Source organism: Ixodes scapularis, unplaced genomic scaffold, assembly GCF_016920785.2.
Source record: "Ixodes scapularis isolate PalLabHiFi unplaced genomic scaffold, ASM1692078v2 PGA_scaffold2__306_contigs__length_199485367, whole genome shotgun sequence".
NCBI classification, from domain to species: Eukaryota; Metazoa; Arthropoda; class Arachnida; order Ixodida; family Ixodidae; genus Ixodes; species Ixodes scapularis.
Genome location: NW_024609857.1, coordinates 104,893,354 through 104,911,803, shown reverse-complemented (window position 1 = coordinate 104,911,803; position 18,450 = coordinate 104,893,354). Strand labels below are relative to the sequence as shown.

General features: G+C 44.9%; 1 protein-coding gene across 2 annotated transcripts in view; it reads left to right on the top strand.

Annotated features, from left to right (window-relative positions):
* The first annotated feature begins 2,526 nt into the window (after nt 1-2,526).
* LOC120835938 (MICOS complex subunit MIC27) overlaps nt 2,527-18,450 on the top strand; it is a 53,504-nt gene continuing 37,580 nt past the window's right edge. Inside the window, exons 1-5 of one of the 2 annotated variants that reach the window (XM_040223127.2) lie at nt 2,527-2,616; nt 3,000-3,150; nt 8,994-9,119; nt 13,079-13,133; nt 13,224-13,319. In XM_040223127.2, coding sequence (XP_040079061.1) covers nt 3,043-3,150; nt 8,994-9,119; nt 13,079-13,133; nt 13,224-13,319 — 385 coding nt within the window. In that variant the 5' untranslated portion in view covers nt 2,527-2,616; nt 3,000-3,042. The remainder of the gene's footprint in view (nt 2,617-2,999; nt 3,151-8,993; nt 9,120-13,078; nt 13,134-13,223; nt 13,320-18,450) is intronic. The other variant, XM_040223126.1, reaches the window with a different exon arrangement.

Genomic DNA, 18,450 nt, shown 5'->3' with positions numbered 1-18,450 from the left:
GCCAGCTCAGTCGACTAAGGTAGTGGGTGCCGCTCTTGAATGCTTGATAGCTTGGTTAACTTTTTTTCTTATTCAGAATTTTTTTTACCGTTCAAAATTTTTTTTTATATTTTTACTGATAGCTATTTAACATAGTAGTTGCAGGTCTATCAAATTTAAAATGATCAACTGAAAAAATTAAACGTTTGTTAGTTTGATGTTCTTGAAAAATAGACATCATACTCCCTGGCACCATCATATTTTGCAAAGAAAATGTCAACAGAAATTGCATAAGTATTCTAACAGTTTGTGCATGCTGACCTATCGTCTCAAATTTCACTTTCGTGTACCGGTGGCAAAAAGCTGTATCCCAATTTTTTTAATGGCCTCATGAGCAGTCTTGTACACGTTTTTGGGAAAGAGTACTTCATTGCAATTGCAATTTTTTTTTTTTGCTAAGAAGTATTAAATTAGGTCACTTCATTACTTGATGAGAAAAGGAAGTGGCCGTCACTTTTCCGATTACGTTGACGTTTTCAAAACCACGGAATTTTCTGTTGGTTTGAAAACGGGTCTTTCTTAATGTCATTAATAGAGCAGAATCGCCAAACTATAAACTACTTACTTTCTTAATCTACCAATTTTGGTAAACCATATTTCTCTTGGGGACTTGGTTCGAGGGCCCCTTAGGAGGAAACTTGTACAGAGGCGCCATTTGGAAGGGGAGAAGAAAATAGTATTGGTTAATAGGAACTTTATTGCTCTGAAGAGTAATCAGATTACTCTTGCGATTGCTTTAATTAGCAATCGCAAGAGTAATTTAATTTGTCTCGCAAGAGTAATCAGATTACTCTTGCGATTGCTTTAATTAATTTTAATGAGTGCCGTACAGGTCCGCTCATGCATCTCATATGACATTTCTTAAATTGACAATTTCTTGACTACTTGCAGCTTTTATGTTTCGTTGTTTTGAGCCTGATTATGAAAAGTTAATGTGCCTTCATTTCTTAGCATATCAACTTCCAAGCATTTTTATAAGGGGTTGCAAAACCCTCGATTGAGAAGACTGACGCATACACAAAAATCCCACGAAGTTAATTTGACACTGAACATCTTGTTATACACTGAGGTTTTGATTGTGTTGATATTTGTCCTTGCATTAATGTGTTATTGCATATTGTTCTCATGTTTGCAGGTCGAATAGGAATGCCGTTTGTTGTCTTATTTGAGTTGTAGAATAAACTGCTGTGCATTACATTTACTTGTTGTGTGCATTTTCTTCCTGTTATTGAAGAACATTCTAAGAAGAGAGGAGGGGGAAGGGGCAGAGGAAGCTGTCTGTCGATATGTTAGTAGGGATATGAAGGGAAAGGGAAGTGCCACAGCAAAGGTGGGGAACGACGTTTCAATCAAACGGTCTTCTTCAGGTGTGCTAGATCTAGCTGTTGTGTCATTCGCTTCCTCTCCATAGTTTGCTCTGGCTGTAAAAAAGTGGAGAGGGGAAAGAGCTGCGTGGGAAGAGCTAGCCTAGCTGCAATAGGCTATGTCAATAAAAACCAAACACATTGGTTTTTTTGTTTTGTTTTTGTAATATACGTTATGTGCAGCAAAACTGTTCACAATAAAAAAAAATATTTTAACAGGTATATATTTAAAATGACGAACTTTACTGCGATGAGCCTTTTCATGCACTGACCAGTTCCTGCCAAGATTTCGCGGGCCTGAATCACAGGTACTACGAGTAGCTACTATATAGGCATGCCGATGCCCGGCAAAGCATCTGAATAAATATCAAGGTCGCCGACCTCCTCGTACCCGTTCCGCGTTTAATCGATCGATCATAACACGGAAACCAATTTCGTGATCGTCCTATCGCACGTGACTGGCCAGTGACATTGGCAGAAAAAGCCTCCCTGCTGCGCGACCGTTGGGTACGTGCCACGAGTACGTGCAAAAAAAAAAAAAAAAAAAAAAAAAGCGCGCGCGCAGACACACACACACACACACAAAACATAGCACTGTTGTTACTTGCGTCCTCTCAATTTTTTTTTTTTAATCCATACTGAATTAAGCATTTGAAACTAAATGACCCTTCCCTTTGTCTGCTGTTTCTTCCTCCTTTCAAGTAATGTGTCTTGAATGCCCTTTGCGAAGAAGAGTTCTCGGAATGCCGAATGCGCTATCGTCACTTTGTTAAAGAATTTCCCCAAGTCCTTACTGCTCTCACGGATCCTGCACGACGCTTAATTAATTTTCTCATGCATAACCAGAAACAACGCTTCATTCGTGAAGTGCGGGCGTAAACGAAATCGAAACTGACATTTACGCTTGCGTTTGCTGGGTTTCCTGGATTTTTTGCAAAAATAAAAAGAAATAGCAGTTTAACTAAATTGCGTGAATTATCTCTTAGGCCATTTATTTTTGTTTTAGACATTTCATGAATTGTCTGAATTGGAGTAATTTTTGGCCGAGCTCAGCGCACAAACTCTTTATGTCTGAAAATTTACGATTCGTCCACCTACCAATCACGTGACTCATTCATGGATCACAAATGTAAAAAAACACGAGCAACAGAACGTGCACGTCCGCCTCCTCTGCTTCGCGTTTTCGCTGTCTTGCAAGGCCTTGGCAATCTTGGTACGCACTTAACTGTTTTCGAATTTTCGTAGCATTTACGCGATGGTACGGAACTCACGTGCACTCTGTTACATGTGCTATTGAATTATCTCTGCTCTTGAAATTCTTCCCATGGCGGGGTACAATGATCGATGTTAGATGCTCCGGCGAGCGCCGTATCGACACAGGGCCACCGGTCCAAATCCGAGCTCAGTTTCTGCAGAAGGATGTAGTTTCTCTTCTACGCCGTTAATTTAACATTATCCCAAATAATTTTCCGAATGTATGATTTCTTCCTCCCGTCTTGCCGACAAGAACAAGTGGACGGCAACTGCTGTTGTCCATTTGTCCTTGAGAGTTGGCCCCTAACTTTCCCTAACTGGGTTCGCGCAACCCCCATTCAGGTCCCTTTGATGTAACTTGAGGCGTGGTCGCAGCAAAGTAGAGATGGACGTCGCCCCCAAAGTCCAGGCCGAGAGTCCCGCACCCGCGGAGCCTCCGAAGCCGGCTTGCAAGCCCTGCTGCCGAGGAAAGCGACTGAAGAAACCCAGTGAGGTGAGTTTGCTGAGGATTTATTAAACTATCTATCCCTCGGCGACCGCAGGGTCTGAACGCCGTTGCAAAGGGTAGTAATTAGGAACCCAGAACACCAAAACGTCTGTTAAGTCTGTATGACGGCTTGGTAGGCTGTGCATAGGGGGGTAAAGGTGGGTGAGGACGAGTGGCAAATCCCGTGCGCCGACATCCTGGGTCCCGAGTGAAAGATCGCGAAAGAGAGCGACAGAACACGAGAGAAAAAAACCAATGTTGCCAGCTGAAGGACGACAGTCGCAATGGTAATCGTGAAGACTGAAAACTCTCAGCAATATAAAGTGATAATTTAACGTTGTAAACCGAATTCTGAGCTATTCTAGCGCTTATAAAAAGCAGTACACTCATTACGCTGCATTAACTTCCCTTCTGTTGAAATCTCGGAAATCTGGTGTTTGCTCGGTTTCGTATTCCTGGGGCGCGCCCACTTGCGCCCCGCCCGCGAGGACGGTTATCTGGTTTAGTTTAGCGTTGACGCGAGGCCGTACATCTGCGCGCTATGCAAAAAGAAAGCTTCGAAAGGAGCGCAAATATCTTTCCACCGGTAAGTTCGCGAATTGTTGAAGTTCATGAAACTGCTCTGATGATATAATTCGTGAAATCGAAGGCAGTTGGTAACAATGTGTGGGACCCCGAGGGTCTGCCTGCATGCTCCGCCGCTTGCGGCAGCCAGAATGCATGGGAAAATGGCGGACCTTTTCCTCTAGAGTTAGTATGTACAATCAATATGGCTGTGCAAGACGTCCTCCCTACGTCTTGGCTTGACATGGCCTAGACGTTCGAAGACGTTATGCAGCCGGTAATTGTCTACAATACGTTTCCGAAGACGTCTTGAAGCCCGAAAGGATGGCCATCAGCTGAGCTCGAAGGCTGATACAAGGTGTCTAGGGGCATATATTATGTCTTTCTTCCTAGCTCTCATCCAATCTATTCTCCGTATTCGTCTGCCCCTCCACAATGGTGCCCTAAACTCGTCAAACACTAAGTTGGAGCCAACGGTTTGTGGAGCGCGAATTGGACGTCTGCGAAAAAAGTGCGAAGTCATTGTCGTGATTATCCAATCGGTGCACTCTGTCAACTTCGTCCCGAACTTTGTGTTTGGCGAGTTTAGAGACCCTGGGTACTACAACCACAGAACCCATCGTCATTTTCATTTTCACGAAAGTTTTCTCTGTCTGTCTGCAGAATGTCTTGTACAGGCAGCACGAAATGACGCGTGGTCGTTGGTACAGGCTGCTCCATCTGGAGGGCCCCTGGGAACTAATGAAAATACGCCGGGGTACGAGGGTGCAGGTCCTATTAACATGAGCTCGACCCTCGTGCGGCGCGTCTGAGAGTTCCGCGTTTCGCCGGTGGCGCGCTGTAAGCGCCGTCACATTCGATACAAAAAGCACTCTCACTCGCTTTGTGTATCGGATTCCCAGCGATATCTCTTCAGTGCTCTCATTCATTATTGCTTTGTGTATCGCAAGGGCGAAATCAAAGATGAAACATTTCGTGCACAAAGGCCCCTTAGTGCTTGACGACGTGTCACCGGATCCACGCTGGGGCTCCGGTGAACAATGTGCCACGCGCGGTTTCTGAGAAATAGTGAAACGTCATAAACGTGAAATAAAATTTGTTTATTCGCATGACCAAACTCTTTATAAAAAAAAAATGCTGCAACAGACCGACGCGGATGCCTCGGTTTTTATCAGCAATGTGCATGTTTTCGTGCGAGGTTATCAGTCGGTTCTTAAAAAGCGAGGAATTGCTTGCGGACGCTCTCTTTGGTAACATGCCAGGCGTATCAGTTCCGGAGCGGAATAAATTCATCACCCTGTCTGAGCAGGGCCTATTGCAAAGAGCTATAGCCAGGTTAAGCGGCCGCACGGTGTCGACCGGGCTACAGTGGGGTGACAGTGCGGCAACAGAAAAGCACCCTGAGTGACGGCGCTTACAGCGCGCCACCGGCGAAATGCGGAAGTCCCTGACGCCCCGCGGGTGGGTTGAGGACATCTTAGTAGGACCCGAACCCTCACACCCAGGTGCATTTTCATTAGTTCTCAGGGGCCCTCCAGGTGGAACAGCCTGTGTCGATGGCCACGCGTTCTGGCGTTCGGGTTTCATTCCGTACTGACTGTACAGTCGGCCACAAAAGTTTATGGACCACGCGAGCCATGGCCGAGCTGCATCACTGCACTACCTTGCGGCGCGGTGCCTGTTTTCGGGACCCATAATGTGGGCATGCGCATCCTCTGATAGTCGCAGGCATGTTAACCTTCCTGCTTCAGCCCGACAGCTTTTTATTCTCACGAATACGGCGCCTGGCGACGCTTCGGTAGGCGCTGTTGGTCGCCATGCCGCACCTGTAACTCGATGGCGCGATGACTTACGGAAGCCGCGATATCAACTCTATCTTGCGCCATCCAGCATAGAATTGTTTTTCCCAGCTCAGTTGCTCAGGTCCCAGGAAGAGAGCCAGTCTGTCTATATTTCCCTTTTTTTCGTTTGAAAAGTTTTTTAAGCTATTTTAATATTTTATTTAATAACATGCACACTATAATAAATGATTCTGCGTTAATTGTTGTAACTGACTGGTCGACAGGGCAGCAAGTGCAGACAAAATTAAAAGGCTTCTAAAAGGGACACTAACACTCCCCAAAATGTTTTTATTTTTTTTATTTTTTGCCAGGCTATTTATTATGGTGTCACAAGACTACGTAATCAATATTTTGCTTCAGTGTCTCATGTATTTTTAATAAACTGAAAAAAAACTTCAAGGGGCCCTGCAATCATATTTAAGCATCTACCTTTTTTTTTGCGGTTCCACGTCTCTTGGGGTTCGGGCAAGCCAGCGTGCATGGTGAGAGTAACTAAATATCAGTGCGTCATGTTTCAACCGGACGACGCGGAAACCTCCTCCACCGACGAAGGCGACCTGCGGTACCGAAAGCGTGCAAAATGTGACGTCTTTTGTGCTGGGCTTACTACTGTATAAGTGGCGCAAACCGTTTCAATTATTTATAAAAGTAGTTTTTGTTCAGTATTTTAGATCAGAAAAGAAACAAATGCAGTTTATAAAGTACGGAAATGAGAAATGACTCGTCGACATATCCGCCTCCAAGCGGTGGAAAAGGCGGCGAGATTTTACCGGCACCGACATAGAAAGGTCCCGGATGTATGCGGCAGCGCTGCGGTCGTATGGACAGGAGGATCTGACCGGCTCCGAGCGTTCCAAAGGCCTTCGGCAAGAAGCTTTGTCTTGCGGTTTGGCCGTTTCGCGGTATGGCAGCGCGAAGTGGCTCCCATTCTGAACTGATCTTTACCCCGTGTTTGCTGTCGCTTGTGGCCAATGAAGTGTCATGCCGAATTAGTGTTTAATCGCGCAGCAAATGCAATGAGAGCCGCTCTGGCTGCCCGCTGCATACAGCCTATCCAGAACATGCTTTAGTGGCACCCTCTCGCGCCGTCGACACTGAGTGCAGCAGCCGTGAGCGCTCGATGAGCTCACTACCCCTCCTCTAGTTCACGGCCTCTCAAGCAACCAAGGACGTCACAAGGGAGGTTATTTTTGGCTTGTTTTGTAATTTTAATTTGCCTATACTTTTTAAAATAAAGTGAATTTCGAGAAAAGAATAGTTTCACTAAGTTACTATGTTCAGTGCGCTCAGGTTCGGTGCAAATTAAAAACCAGTAAAAAAGTCCTTGCAGGGCCCCTTTAACTGCTCGAAACCGAAACTGGACTGAAGAGGAGGAAGAAATATAGAGAAGGAGAAAGATACAAAAAGTCACGTAGCTGTGCAACTTTTTTTTTTTTTCTTTCTTTCTTTTTTTTTTTTAATCAACGTATTTGCAGCTTTTTAGAAACCACAAAAAATGGGTGTAATATTGTCCATTTCTGGTATTGAGTGTGTGCCTTCAATGCCCCACAACTTCGATTATCTTTGGTGGTTGTGTCTGAACCATAGAAAACTGCACGTGACCACGGAGAAGAGAGTGAGCGCGACTCACACCAGCCAGTAGTTCTCAATCGGCGGTTTTTGGGTAGAAAGAAAACGAATTTCGAGCCGCAAATCATGTTCTGGGTAGTAGGGCTCTCATACGTCATGTACAAATAAAAACCTTGGCGAGCATAAATACCCTGTCACTGTCCGTTTAAAGGGCACTCCACTCAATTACGAAGATTTTGGGATAATGAGTGATTTCGCATTAAAAAGCCCTAGTAAAAAACATTATGTCATTTGGTTCACAAAAAATGGGATATATATTTCTAAATCTAATTTTAAACACAAACAGAAATCAAAACCGAAACTTTGGCTCCGTTTGGCAACATTGGCCTCGGGTTGCCAAGAACATGGCTATCACATGGTATGAGATGCCACGTGATCCTTTACGCAATGACAAGTGGGATTGGGGCGGGCGTGTGCCAGGCGCAAATGTCTTCTGCACCGCACTCTTCACCATGTTTGGTGTCTATGACATTTGACGACGTCTGCACAACTGCGGCATAAGTCTGCACGTAGTCTTCGTAGTGTGAACAAAACTCCGAGAAACAACAATCACAAATGGTGAGACGACAATGGTGGTTGTGATGCGGGAAACGTCGGGGCAGCCGGATGGCTCTCAAGAAGCATGCTGCACAGGCGCATTACGCCAATCATGTGGACACCGCTGAGGGTTGAGAGGAAATGTTGCTGGCATCACCTGTTACACTTGCCCGGAGAAGTAAAGACAAGCAAAAGGGGACAATGGTGATGACGTTTAGCTCAATGTTGACTTTGCCCACGCCGTAGCCTTAACCTCGCTGTTGGCTGCGCCTCAATTTGCCTGCTCAAATCAGCTGATTTCTGCAACTTGGCGAGTTGCAAAGTTTGCCGGACCTTTTTTGAGAAACATTTAGACAGAACTATGTCGTAATATTTGATGTGTGGTCTTCCTAGGTGATACTGAAGACGACTGCATTGTTTTTTCAAAAACAAAAATGAAGCAGAGTTGCCCTTTAAACAAAAAAAAGAAAGAAGAAGACAGAATGGCTGTTTTCCTGGCTGCAGAGCTGGGAAGAACGATACCATCCATGTGGGGTGGTAGGAGATAGAGTTGGTATCTAAGCTTCTCCCACTCATTGTGCCTCCGAGATACAGCCGCGGAACGGTTGCCAATGGTGGTTATCGAGGCGGCACCCGGCGCCGTATTCGTGAGAATAATAAGGCGTCGGCCGGAAGCGGTGGAGTTGACATGCCTGCAAGTACAAAAGGACGCGTATGTGCGCACTATGGATTTCAACCGGTCTAGACCAAAGGTGCTGCGCCGCAAGGTAGTGCAATAATGCAGCTCGGCCATGGCTTGCGTGGTCCGCAAACTTTTGTGGCCAACTGTACATCTTGTGAAGATGCACACCTCTTGATGGCTCTGTGTTTTGTGGACAATAGACGAAAGAATGCAGGCGAAAATCGCGATGCCGTTCCAAGCAGTTTGAGTACATAAATGCTGTAAATCCAGGACAAGGTGTTGTATGTATGAGGAGGTGATTCTATTCAAGAGGCATGCAAGAATGTATGATATATCTGCAAGATGCATTCTCGCAGGTCTGATCCCTGTTGTTTTTCATAGTTAAACCCTACAAGTGTTATTTGAGGCATTGAGTGAGTTATGCAAAGCGATTCCATCGAAAATACAGAAAGAGTTTGTATGAAACTGTACTAGCAGATTACGGTTAATTTGTTTTCTTAGTTAACAGAAAAATATGCTAATGAAACAGTCTTGGTTGCTACTGGGAAGTTGTACATACAATGCTTGAAGCACCTCTTTGTTTATTTTTCTGTCAGCTGTCGATTTATGAATGCCCGGCGGACAATGTCGAGTATGAGCTGGTCGAAGAGCAGCCGGGAGCAGTCGAGAATGGTGTTCGCTATGTCCGGACGAGCCTGAGCCCCTACTATGGCACTGTCGCGGTAAGCCTTCACATTTCCTCAAAGGTTGAACAAATAATCTTGTTAAAGGCATTTAGGAAGTATTCCGAAGATGTTAGTTCGGTATACCGGCACTTTCGTCAAACATCAGCGAAAATGTTAGTGTAAAAATTATGACCTCATAAAAGATTAAGTACTGTGTTACCGTGCCATACTTGGCAAGCAGCCACCCAAATTTGGAGGTAAATTGCAAAAGGGACTCACTATAGGTGGGCTTCACCGCTTTTCACCGGGGTGCTCGGAGAAGCAGCTGATGAAGAGGAGCATCTATGTTAGCTATGTAAACTCTTGAGTCTGGAGTGGGCACTTATAGGTTCTAAGCTATAGTTTTCGAAGGTTTCTAATGTGGGCACTTATTGTGACATGAATGCATGTTCTGTGTTTTACGGTAGTCTCTGTCAAGTGGCCTATATATTGAGGTTCATGGCGTTTAGGATAATTTTAGGTTTTTATTTAGATTTGCATAATTAACCTCTTAATTAGTAAAATTTACCAGATAGTTCCAATTAGAAACTTGATGGGCATCATCAAAAACCACTAAATCGTGCAGTCAACTTCCAAAAAATTTGTAGCGAGTGCTTCGTTTTTTAAAAATTCTTCCGGTTTTCCCATTTCTTGTTTGCATTTTTGCTTTGTTAGCCTTGCACCTGTAGCACAAGTGGTAATTTTTGCATTCCACCATGTTACCACATGTTGCAAAGGTCTTTCTCTAAAATTTGCTAATTTCAGAAAGTCTCTGATTGGAACCATATATACATTTTTACGAATGAGGAAGTTATTTATGTGAAACTAAGAGAACTTAGTGTTTTGAAATGCTATGTACCTAACTAAATGGATCCCTTGGCAGTGACTAATACGGCACCACTCGTTTCTATTTGCAATGCATAGGTTTTGCAGGAAAGGTTTAGCTGACGTTGGGTGAAAGCACTTGGTACATTTAACTAGGTAACCTTTTCCACGTGTCAAACTTTGGAGGGGTAGGTTTATGAGTATAATCAGTCGGAGAATATGAAATGTGTATAAAATGCACCAGCTTATCTAGACCCTCTTAAAAAAGCACTAAATTAAAAAAAAAAAATTTTTAAAGGGTAATGATGCGACACAATATTTTAGATAATTTTTCCATGGAATAAAAATTCTTTTGTTTAAATATATATGTTGTTAGATCCAATTTAGGTGGAGGTCATGACCCAATCTTAACCTCCCCCCCCCCCCCCCCCCCAAAAAAAAAAAAGAATCGGTGGCCCTGCCTGTTACTACTGGATTGACTTGGCTGCTTGGCTGAACATGCTTGGAAGCCTAGTGTCTCTCTTTCGTGACATCTGGTGCATCTAGTCTGGCATCTGACACCATCTACTTGTCATGTGAGCAGACGCGCGGCAGCCTCCAGGTTGCCTGCTATTCTACCACCGTCTATCTTCGTCCGCATTGCCCAAATGTGGATACGAAATCTATGCGTCGGCATCTTTTTCCGCCTTTACCTGTCTGCTATTCTGCCCCCGTCTAAAAACTTCTCCAACGGTCGCAAGACGGGACCATGAAACCAGCGTTTTATTGTACGCGAGCCTTCGTCCAATACAAACGTCTGTTGATGTGGATATAAAAAGCGACTGAGAGGACTAAAAAACAATCAACAAAATAAATATGCAGTCCTCTCAGCTTTTCTGTTCTTGTTATTTTTTTTGCATCATCCATGAGCCAGGTTGGTGGGTGTCATGATGCACAATCAAAACACGATCTAAAGATATTTGCTTTGGCAGGCCAGGTGCACTGCAAAACTTGAGACCTACTTTCCTTACGAAGCAGAATGACGGGAACAAGCATGGACGAACTTGATGCGAGCCGAACGCCTGGTTGCCTCTAGCTAAATGGCCTGCAAATTCTTACCTATGACTTTTTGGTATTGAAAACATGGTTGCAATCACGACGGTTGCATGATTCACAGAGCAGCGGGGCCGCTTTTACGGGAACCAACATCTTTAAACAGCATCAACACGTGCAGACAAACAAATCAAGCCAGATCAAGCAAAATAGTTGACGTGGGACGCTATACCTACAGGCCAGTCCGGCTACAAAAACAAGCACCTGCACAGCGCTTCCGAAGGCACATACTTGTGACTAGGCCCGTAGCCAGGAATGTTTTGGGGGGATTTAAGGATAAAAGGGCATTAATCGAGCCGACGGGGCCCCGAGGTTTTTTTGAGTAAGGGAGACCATGAGCTTATGATTTGCTGGTTCGTCATCGTTCGAAAGGCTTCTATAACCCTTTTCCCGACGCAGTCGCGAAGATTTACCAGCGTTGTCTTGGTGGCAAAGTCGGAAGAGCAGCCGTGACATTCCTGTCTTTGCATGTCTATCTAGTGCTGACTGTTGGGTGCAGCGACCTCTACTTCTTTGTGATGTCCCTAGAGCCGATCGTTTACGCAGCAGCCTGTTTGGCCGATGTATTCAGCGCCGCGGGACATGGGTATGGAAAGTTCCGCTCAGTTTTGTTGCACGTGGTGAGCCTGTTAGCATGTTTCCTGGGGCAGTGGGAAGCCCTCCCTGTTTACCGACTTGCACAGGTCTCCCAGGCCCGATTTGCATGGGAAAATTACAGTTGTGTCAAATATGGATGTTACAGACTGAAACCGGTGGGCCATCGTGTGCATGCACACAGCTCGAACCAGCGCATTAGTAAAAAGCAAGAAAGGAAAAAGTCTTTTGCTTAACGTCCGCAAAACATTCCGGGAGCTCCGCCCCCCCCCCCCCCCCTCCCCAACTCCCCAACACACACACACATGTGCACCAAATTTCGAAGAGGCGCCCCCCCCCCCCCCCCCCCCCCCCCCCCCCGCCGCACCCCTCCTCCGCTGGCTACTACGGGCCTGCTTGCGACAGCTGTTTGTTGCAAACTGCGTTGGTTGAGAAGATCTTCCTCTAAACCCCTCGGTGGATGCAAAATCACTCGCACTCATGAAAATAGACGAGCTCAACGAGCTCCGATCTTTGAGCACTCTGCAGATGCCAGCAACCATGCTTGTTATCGTTTTACACTAATGCGGAAAAGGCAATCTTGGGATACTTTTGAAAACAATAATGACTCTATCCAGATTATTGGTTTCTCAAACATAAAAATATTCTCGATTAAAATACAATAAGGTGTTTTTACATAAGGTCAACTTGCCATTTTGTTGTTAGTTTGTTTTTTCAAGCAAATGTACCAATTTGAAGGATTACATTGCAACCTGTTGAAGAGATGTCAGCGTGGTAAGTCATAAGCTTCCGTGCTTTACGCATTTGAGGGGTCACGTAAATCCGGAATGCTCACCTTTGGCACAAGCCAGACACCTCACAAACAGCAAAATGGCGGACAAAATTATGTTATTGAAAACACCCTATTATGGCACGGAGATACAATTTTACAACCTACATATCACACGTCAATTTCTCCAACCAGTGAGAGCCGAGAAAAGGTGCTTAGTTATCTAAGCACCTGGCGGGACCTAGAGCATTTTTACCTCCACCTAAATTCCGTCTAACAACTTAACTATTGCCTTAAAAATAAATTTTCCTTTAAAAAGAAAAGAAAAAAAAAAGTTTCTTGTATAGGTTTTTTGAAAAAACAATTTTTCATTTCAGTGGCCTTTTTAAGTCTGTGGGATCTATATCATTGTCAGTTATACTAATAACTTACAGAGATGATTCCTAATAGACATTATTATATTTGCTTCCTAAAAGTTCTTGAGGGGTTGTGCAGGATGTGTCAATTAACGTCTAATCAAGTTCTGTGTCCTGTGTATGTGGACGAGTAGCTTAATTTACTAAGTATTCTATACTGCTTTCTTTCCTGGGGCATGATGTTCCTTCCAGCAGCCTTATATCACTGTAAGCAAAGATGAGAATGCTGGATAGCTGATTATAAGGAGAAAGGTCTGAATTGATGTACATTCATATTTCAGGCAGCAAGCGAAAGGGCTGGCAACATCTACAGCACTGCTGTGGAGCACTCAAAATGTTAGTGGCTCATATATTTGAAAGAAAAGGGAGCTTGCAGAACATGATAATGGCAGACTTGGTGAAATTTTGTGTGCCTTTTGCTTGCAGCCAGCTATGAGTACATAACACAGGAGGACAACACCATTGCTCGTGCAATGGCTATTTCTCTTGGAGGCCTTGGTGGCTTGGTTCTGGGAGCAAGAGGTGAGGTACTTGTTTTATGACAAATTTTGTCCTTAATGGATAATTGCAAAGAAAAAAAAAGTTTTTTTTTTTTAAACAGCCTAATTGGGACAAGTACCGTATTTGCACGAATATAACGCGAGTTTTTTTCCGAAATTACGTGCTCCAAAACGCACCTCGCGTTATATTCGGAATCGAGTTCAGCCACGAGGCGCGCGAGTCTGGAGAAAGCCAGAGGAGAAAACCATCCCTTCGGCTCAATGCAAAATATCAGGTGGGAAAAGAAGTGGGAGTGTGGAAGAGAATTTATTAGCTATTGGGCCACGTGAAGGGACGAATAGAAAACATAAAAAAGCATTTTTATCATTTTTGTGTTTGTACAACGCGCGCACGCCGCAGAAACTCAGCGCGCGCGCGCACACACACAGCATGCGGGAATGCGGGCACCGGCCAATTCGAGCCAAGCCAAGCCGGGCCAAGTCAAGTCAACACAAGCCAAGCCAAGACCACTAACCGCGTTTACGCACCGGCGACTAGAGAGAACTTCGGCGCGCACTTTATTGGATGAAATTTGGTGACGTCACAACCAATAGGAGCACGGAAACAGACGCGGTCTCCTCAACCACCTCAACGCCCGGAGAAACATCGGAAACATCGTGCCTGACGAACCGTCGTCGAACGAAAGGTGAGTGGTTTGAGTTTTCCTGTGATGTGATCTCTATGTGTGTTCGTTCCACGCGTCCGAGCTGTTTCTTCGTTTCAGATCTATTTGGCGCCGCTGCCTACATTGTTTGAGCCTGCGTTCACGATTAAAACAACCATCGCAGAAAGCTGAAAGCCCGCCGAAGAACGGCTGACTTGCGAGCTAAACCTAATTCAACAAAACTATTTGATCCGACAGAATAATGTGCTTGATCTTACATTTCATGTCGACAAAGAACTGCGCTGCCTGTCTTCGTCCCTACATGTTTTATTCTTTCGTGTTTTTCAAATCTTTACCAACCCGCGTCCAATCGAATGCCCCGATCACAACAAATAGTTGGTCGTGCTCCGATGGCCCTTATCATCAGCCGGTAAGGCAGTTACGTTTTTCGTTTCTATATTTTGACCCAAGTAACGTCATATTCTCAAACTGTGAAATTCTATCACCACCTCTAGTGTTACATTCTGGTGCACCGTGCACTTGCAGCTTCCTGCACCCCTGCGAGGTTTCCTGCGATCGTACCTTGTATATGATGGATTTCTCGCCGCACGCGAGTGCTCGAAGGCGTGCTATACACTCTGTAACATAGGTTGTGTGCAGAAAAGGCACAGGCCCGAGCACAAAAGCGCCCTTTTTGCACGAGCAGCCGTGCAAAAAGAACATTCTGCGGAGCTACGCCCTCGCACCCGTGCCTCTGCTGCACACAACTTATTAATAACCGAGCCGTTCTCGTTTTTGTTTTGCATATTACTGTGAAAGAAGTGTCATTGTTGTTTTCTTCTCAAACAAAACTCACACGCTAGACAAAAGCAAACAGATAGGAGTCTGCACATTCACACCCTTTTCTCCCTTGTGCGACAGGTTATAGCTGGTCGCGATTCAACACCGTTTCTTTTGAAGCTGATGGGCACCACAAGGCGTGAAAGAGGTGACTTGCAGCTTTGCCAAGGCAGCAGCAGGACACTACAAGCCTTCGCATTAACTGGCTAGCCAGTGCCGCTCTGTTCTGAACAGCACTGCGTGCCATGCAGAGGGTTTGTGCAAGCTCGCTGGGTGGCGACGCTAGCCACGGTAAGTGCATCCTATGCAGCTTTCTTTTAGGGATATATATGGCTTGCAGGCCATGTCGTGCATGTGCCACCCGAGGGACAGCAGTGCCAGTGGCAAGGCTGTGCTGATGGTAATCACCACTGCACTGTGTTTTCATTCAATAACTACTGAAAAGGAACCAAGTACTTCCGAGAGGTTCTCGGTTGTGCTTTGATGAACTCCAGCTCGCTTATGAACAGGTGGATGGCACAGCTGGCCTTTCCTAATGGACTTGATGTCTGTGTTAACAATGCAACGAGACTTCTTTTTAGTTTGGGGCGTTGTTTCTGCTGCGGATGACTAGCGTTGCAGTAGAGAAATATGCAAAATAGTGTAATGCTGGCATTAGTTACCTAAATTAATGGCGGGAATGACTGACCTACATTTCCACCGACTGCATTTCTCAGAGGAATAGCCTGGACTAGGTAGCTCGCTGCACTATGTCCTTCCTCCTTAGCCTGTACAACTCGGCGTCTTTTCCTGATTGTCTTATGTGGCTGCTTCTGTGTTTGCCTAGGCACTCGGTTGAAATAGTGAAAGCTGTCTGCATTGCACATAACTGCCATGAAAGCCAGTGTGGACGTAGCTGGGGTAGCCCCCAATATGGCTTCTCTAGCTCGACACAAGTAATGTTCCTACCACTGTCGTGTATGATGCCAATCCAAGATTGAAATATACTTGTGCTTTTCATTGCCGTGACGTCACGCAGGCACATAGCCAGGATTTTGTTTTTGGGGGCGGCAGCGGCGGGGCGGGCCGGGCCGGGCTCCATGAACCCCCTCTAGTTACGTGCTTGTGTCACAGGATGACGGGCTCACGGTTCGAGCGGCTGTGTAGAAATGAACTATGCCGAGCATTTGTTTCGTGCTGCTGGGTGGGATTTGGGGCGACCTTCCAAAGCGTTCTTTTCACACCATGAAACTGTTTGTGATCAGTTGTGAACAAAGTCTACAGCCCTAAGAGTGAACCTTTGCCTTCCCATGACGTCTCAATTTCAATGTTGCCAGTAGAGCTTTTCACTTTGAAAAACACAATGATGACCAAAATTGTAAATTCTGTAACTTTGCAAAAAAAAGCTATTTCGGCAAGATATTTCGGTTACTATTTCAGCGATGTTTGTTGATGTGTTTAGCAAGTTTTTAGGCAAATCGGGGACAATGAAGAAAATGCCGGAGTTCCCTTTTAAAACATAGAATGCACATAGTACACAATGGAGAATTTGCATGCCAATCATTCTCTTAGGAGTGTGAGTCGAGCCCCTTTGAGGCAGTTTGCTGCCGCAGCGTGCACTTTAATCTGCCCGAGAAGAGAAAACGAGATGAATGACGAGTAGGATATCTTTGTTCCAAGGCTTCTTGAGACAGGCAAGGCTAGGGAACCAGTATTGTTGCTTCTTACTACCCGGTACGAGACTCCAACCCGACATGCAAGGAAGTCGAAAGGCCTCTTCATGTGCCCTCTTTCTGCTTCCTTGTGCCTTGAGTTTTAGCTGTGTCTACAATTCACGCTCGCCTGCATGCCTACTCTTTTGGTCTCTTTTTTGTTCACTGTGTTACTGAAGTTTTCTGTCTTGCTGTCCCAGAATAGCATTGTGGATGCACAGAAATACAAGGTGCTCGACGCCTGCGGCTCTTTAATATTGCTTTTCCCGGTACCACGGCATGAGGGAGGTGGCCTCTCTCCCTTCCAAGCAGCTGCGATATACTACAAGCACTGGGTTACAACTGCAGCTAGCCCATGGGTACCGTTCTGCGTCCTGCACTGCATGTAGTTCTGAGAGCCATGTGAAAAGGCAGGTGTGACCTTTTTAGGCACTGTCACTTTGTTTTGTGCATTTTCTGCCGCTTTTTCGGGGCAACTTCTTTTTAAGATTCAAATATTAGAAAACGGACTCAAGTGAGAGAGGGGGTTCTCTGAGAAGACTGGCTTCTTTGCTAAACCATTGGGACTGGTATTATATCTATAGAGTTCATGTACACCTTACATCATGTACTTTTTCTTTAGTTTTATTTTACTCGGTACTTATACTTCGATGTTACACGACAGCCACTAAAAATGAGGAAAAAAAAAAAAAAAAAAATGTTGACTTGTCGGTTTTCTTATTTTGTTTTTTTGCAATATGTTGGAAGAGTAAATGATGTGGTCGGTCATTCATGTTATTTTTCCTACACGCACGTCCAGCCTATGTTTACATAAAGCCCCAATTGCCCCTTAGCAACGGAAATAATCTGTGCGACAGACTAGGCGGCAGCATTGTGGACGGAAACTGGCCTGATTATATCTGCCATGTTTAGAAACTACATTTGATGTCAGGTTATGAATTCATTAGCAAATTGTCCCCAAAAGAATCTACATCACTCTGCCAGTCAATCGCTGCCGTCAGTTGTCGTGACGTCACGTCCAGCAAAGAAACTACAAACTAGTATTCTTCTTTTTTTTTTTTAATGGCAGGCCTCTGCTGTTGATGCCACATAGCACGTCAACACTCAAGCAATTCTTCCGCTCTTGACCTCTCCGGTTTTACCTTGCGAAGTCGTGACGGTGTCTGCTTTTGTTTGCGGTATTTCCCATGTGTCGACGTGAGAAGGCAGCGGTTGTATCGCCAAGGAAGTAGCAATCAATCTGTGGATTTGCTCCAGCGGCACAGTGTTACAAACAGGACTCTTTCACCAAAGGCAAAGTCTAACGACTCGCCCTACAGTTGCCAGCATCGTGCAGCCGTGAATGCGTAACTTGTCCGAACGCTTTTATGCTTTCGTCTGTGTACAGTGACAAAATGACTCGCTGAATGCGAAATGCCGTACAGCAAACTACAGTAGAGTCTCATTAATTCAAACTCCAGGAAGTCACAGATTTTAGTTTGAATTATCAGAAATTCATCTAAATATGATACTAGATGGCATTATGATTTGTTACATGGATAGCTACTCAGACAAAGCAGATTTTTGCCAGTTTCCTCTACATAGGCCTAATTATAAGTACAGGCATAACACATTAGTGAAAGAGCTGTGACATTAAGTTTATTCATCCGGCAAAAAATTTGTCGATTGTGGACTGTTTAGTCAGCACATACGATCTCAAAATAAAATTTTCAATACCAGCCAATGCAAGTAGCTCTTTACGGGACTCTTCCTTTGCAAACAGAAAGTTCCGGAGCTGAGCGATGTGCTCAAAGCTATGGCTGTGACAGTTGGTAGTGGGTCATCCCTTTCTTCATCGTCATCTTCACTCTCACTGCTGCACTTTGCTGGCATTACTTCCTGTACTATGTCCTCTAATGAGTCATCACGACAAACACACACATCGTCGAAACTAGCATATTCCGCCTGCTCGGCGTTCACATTATGTGCTTCAAGGCCA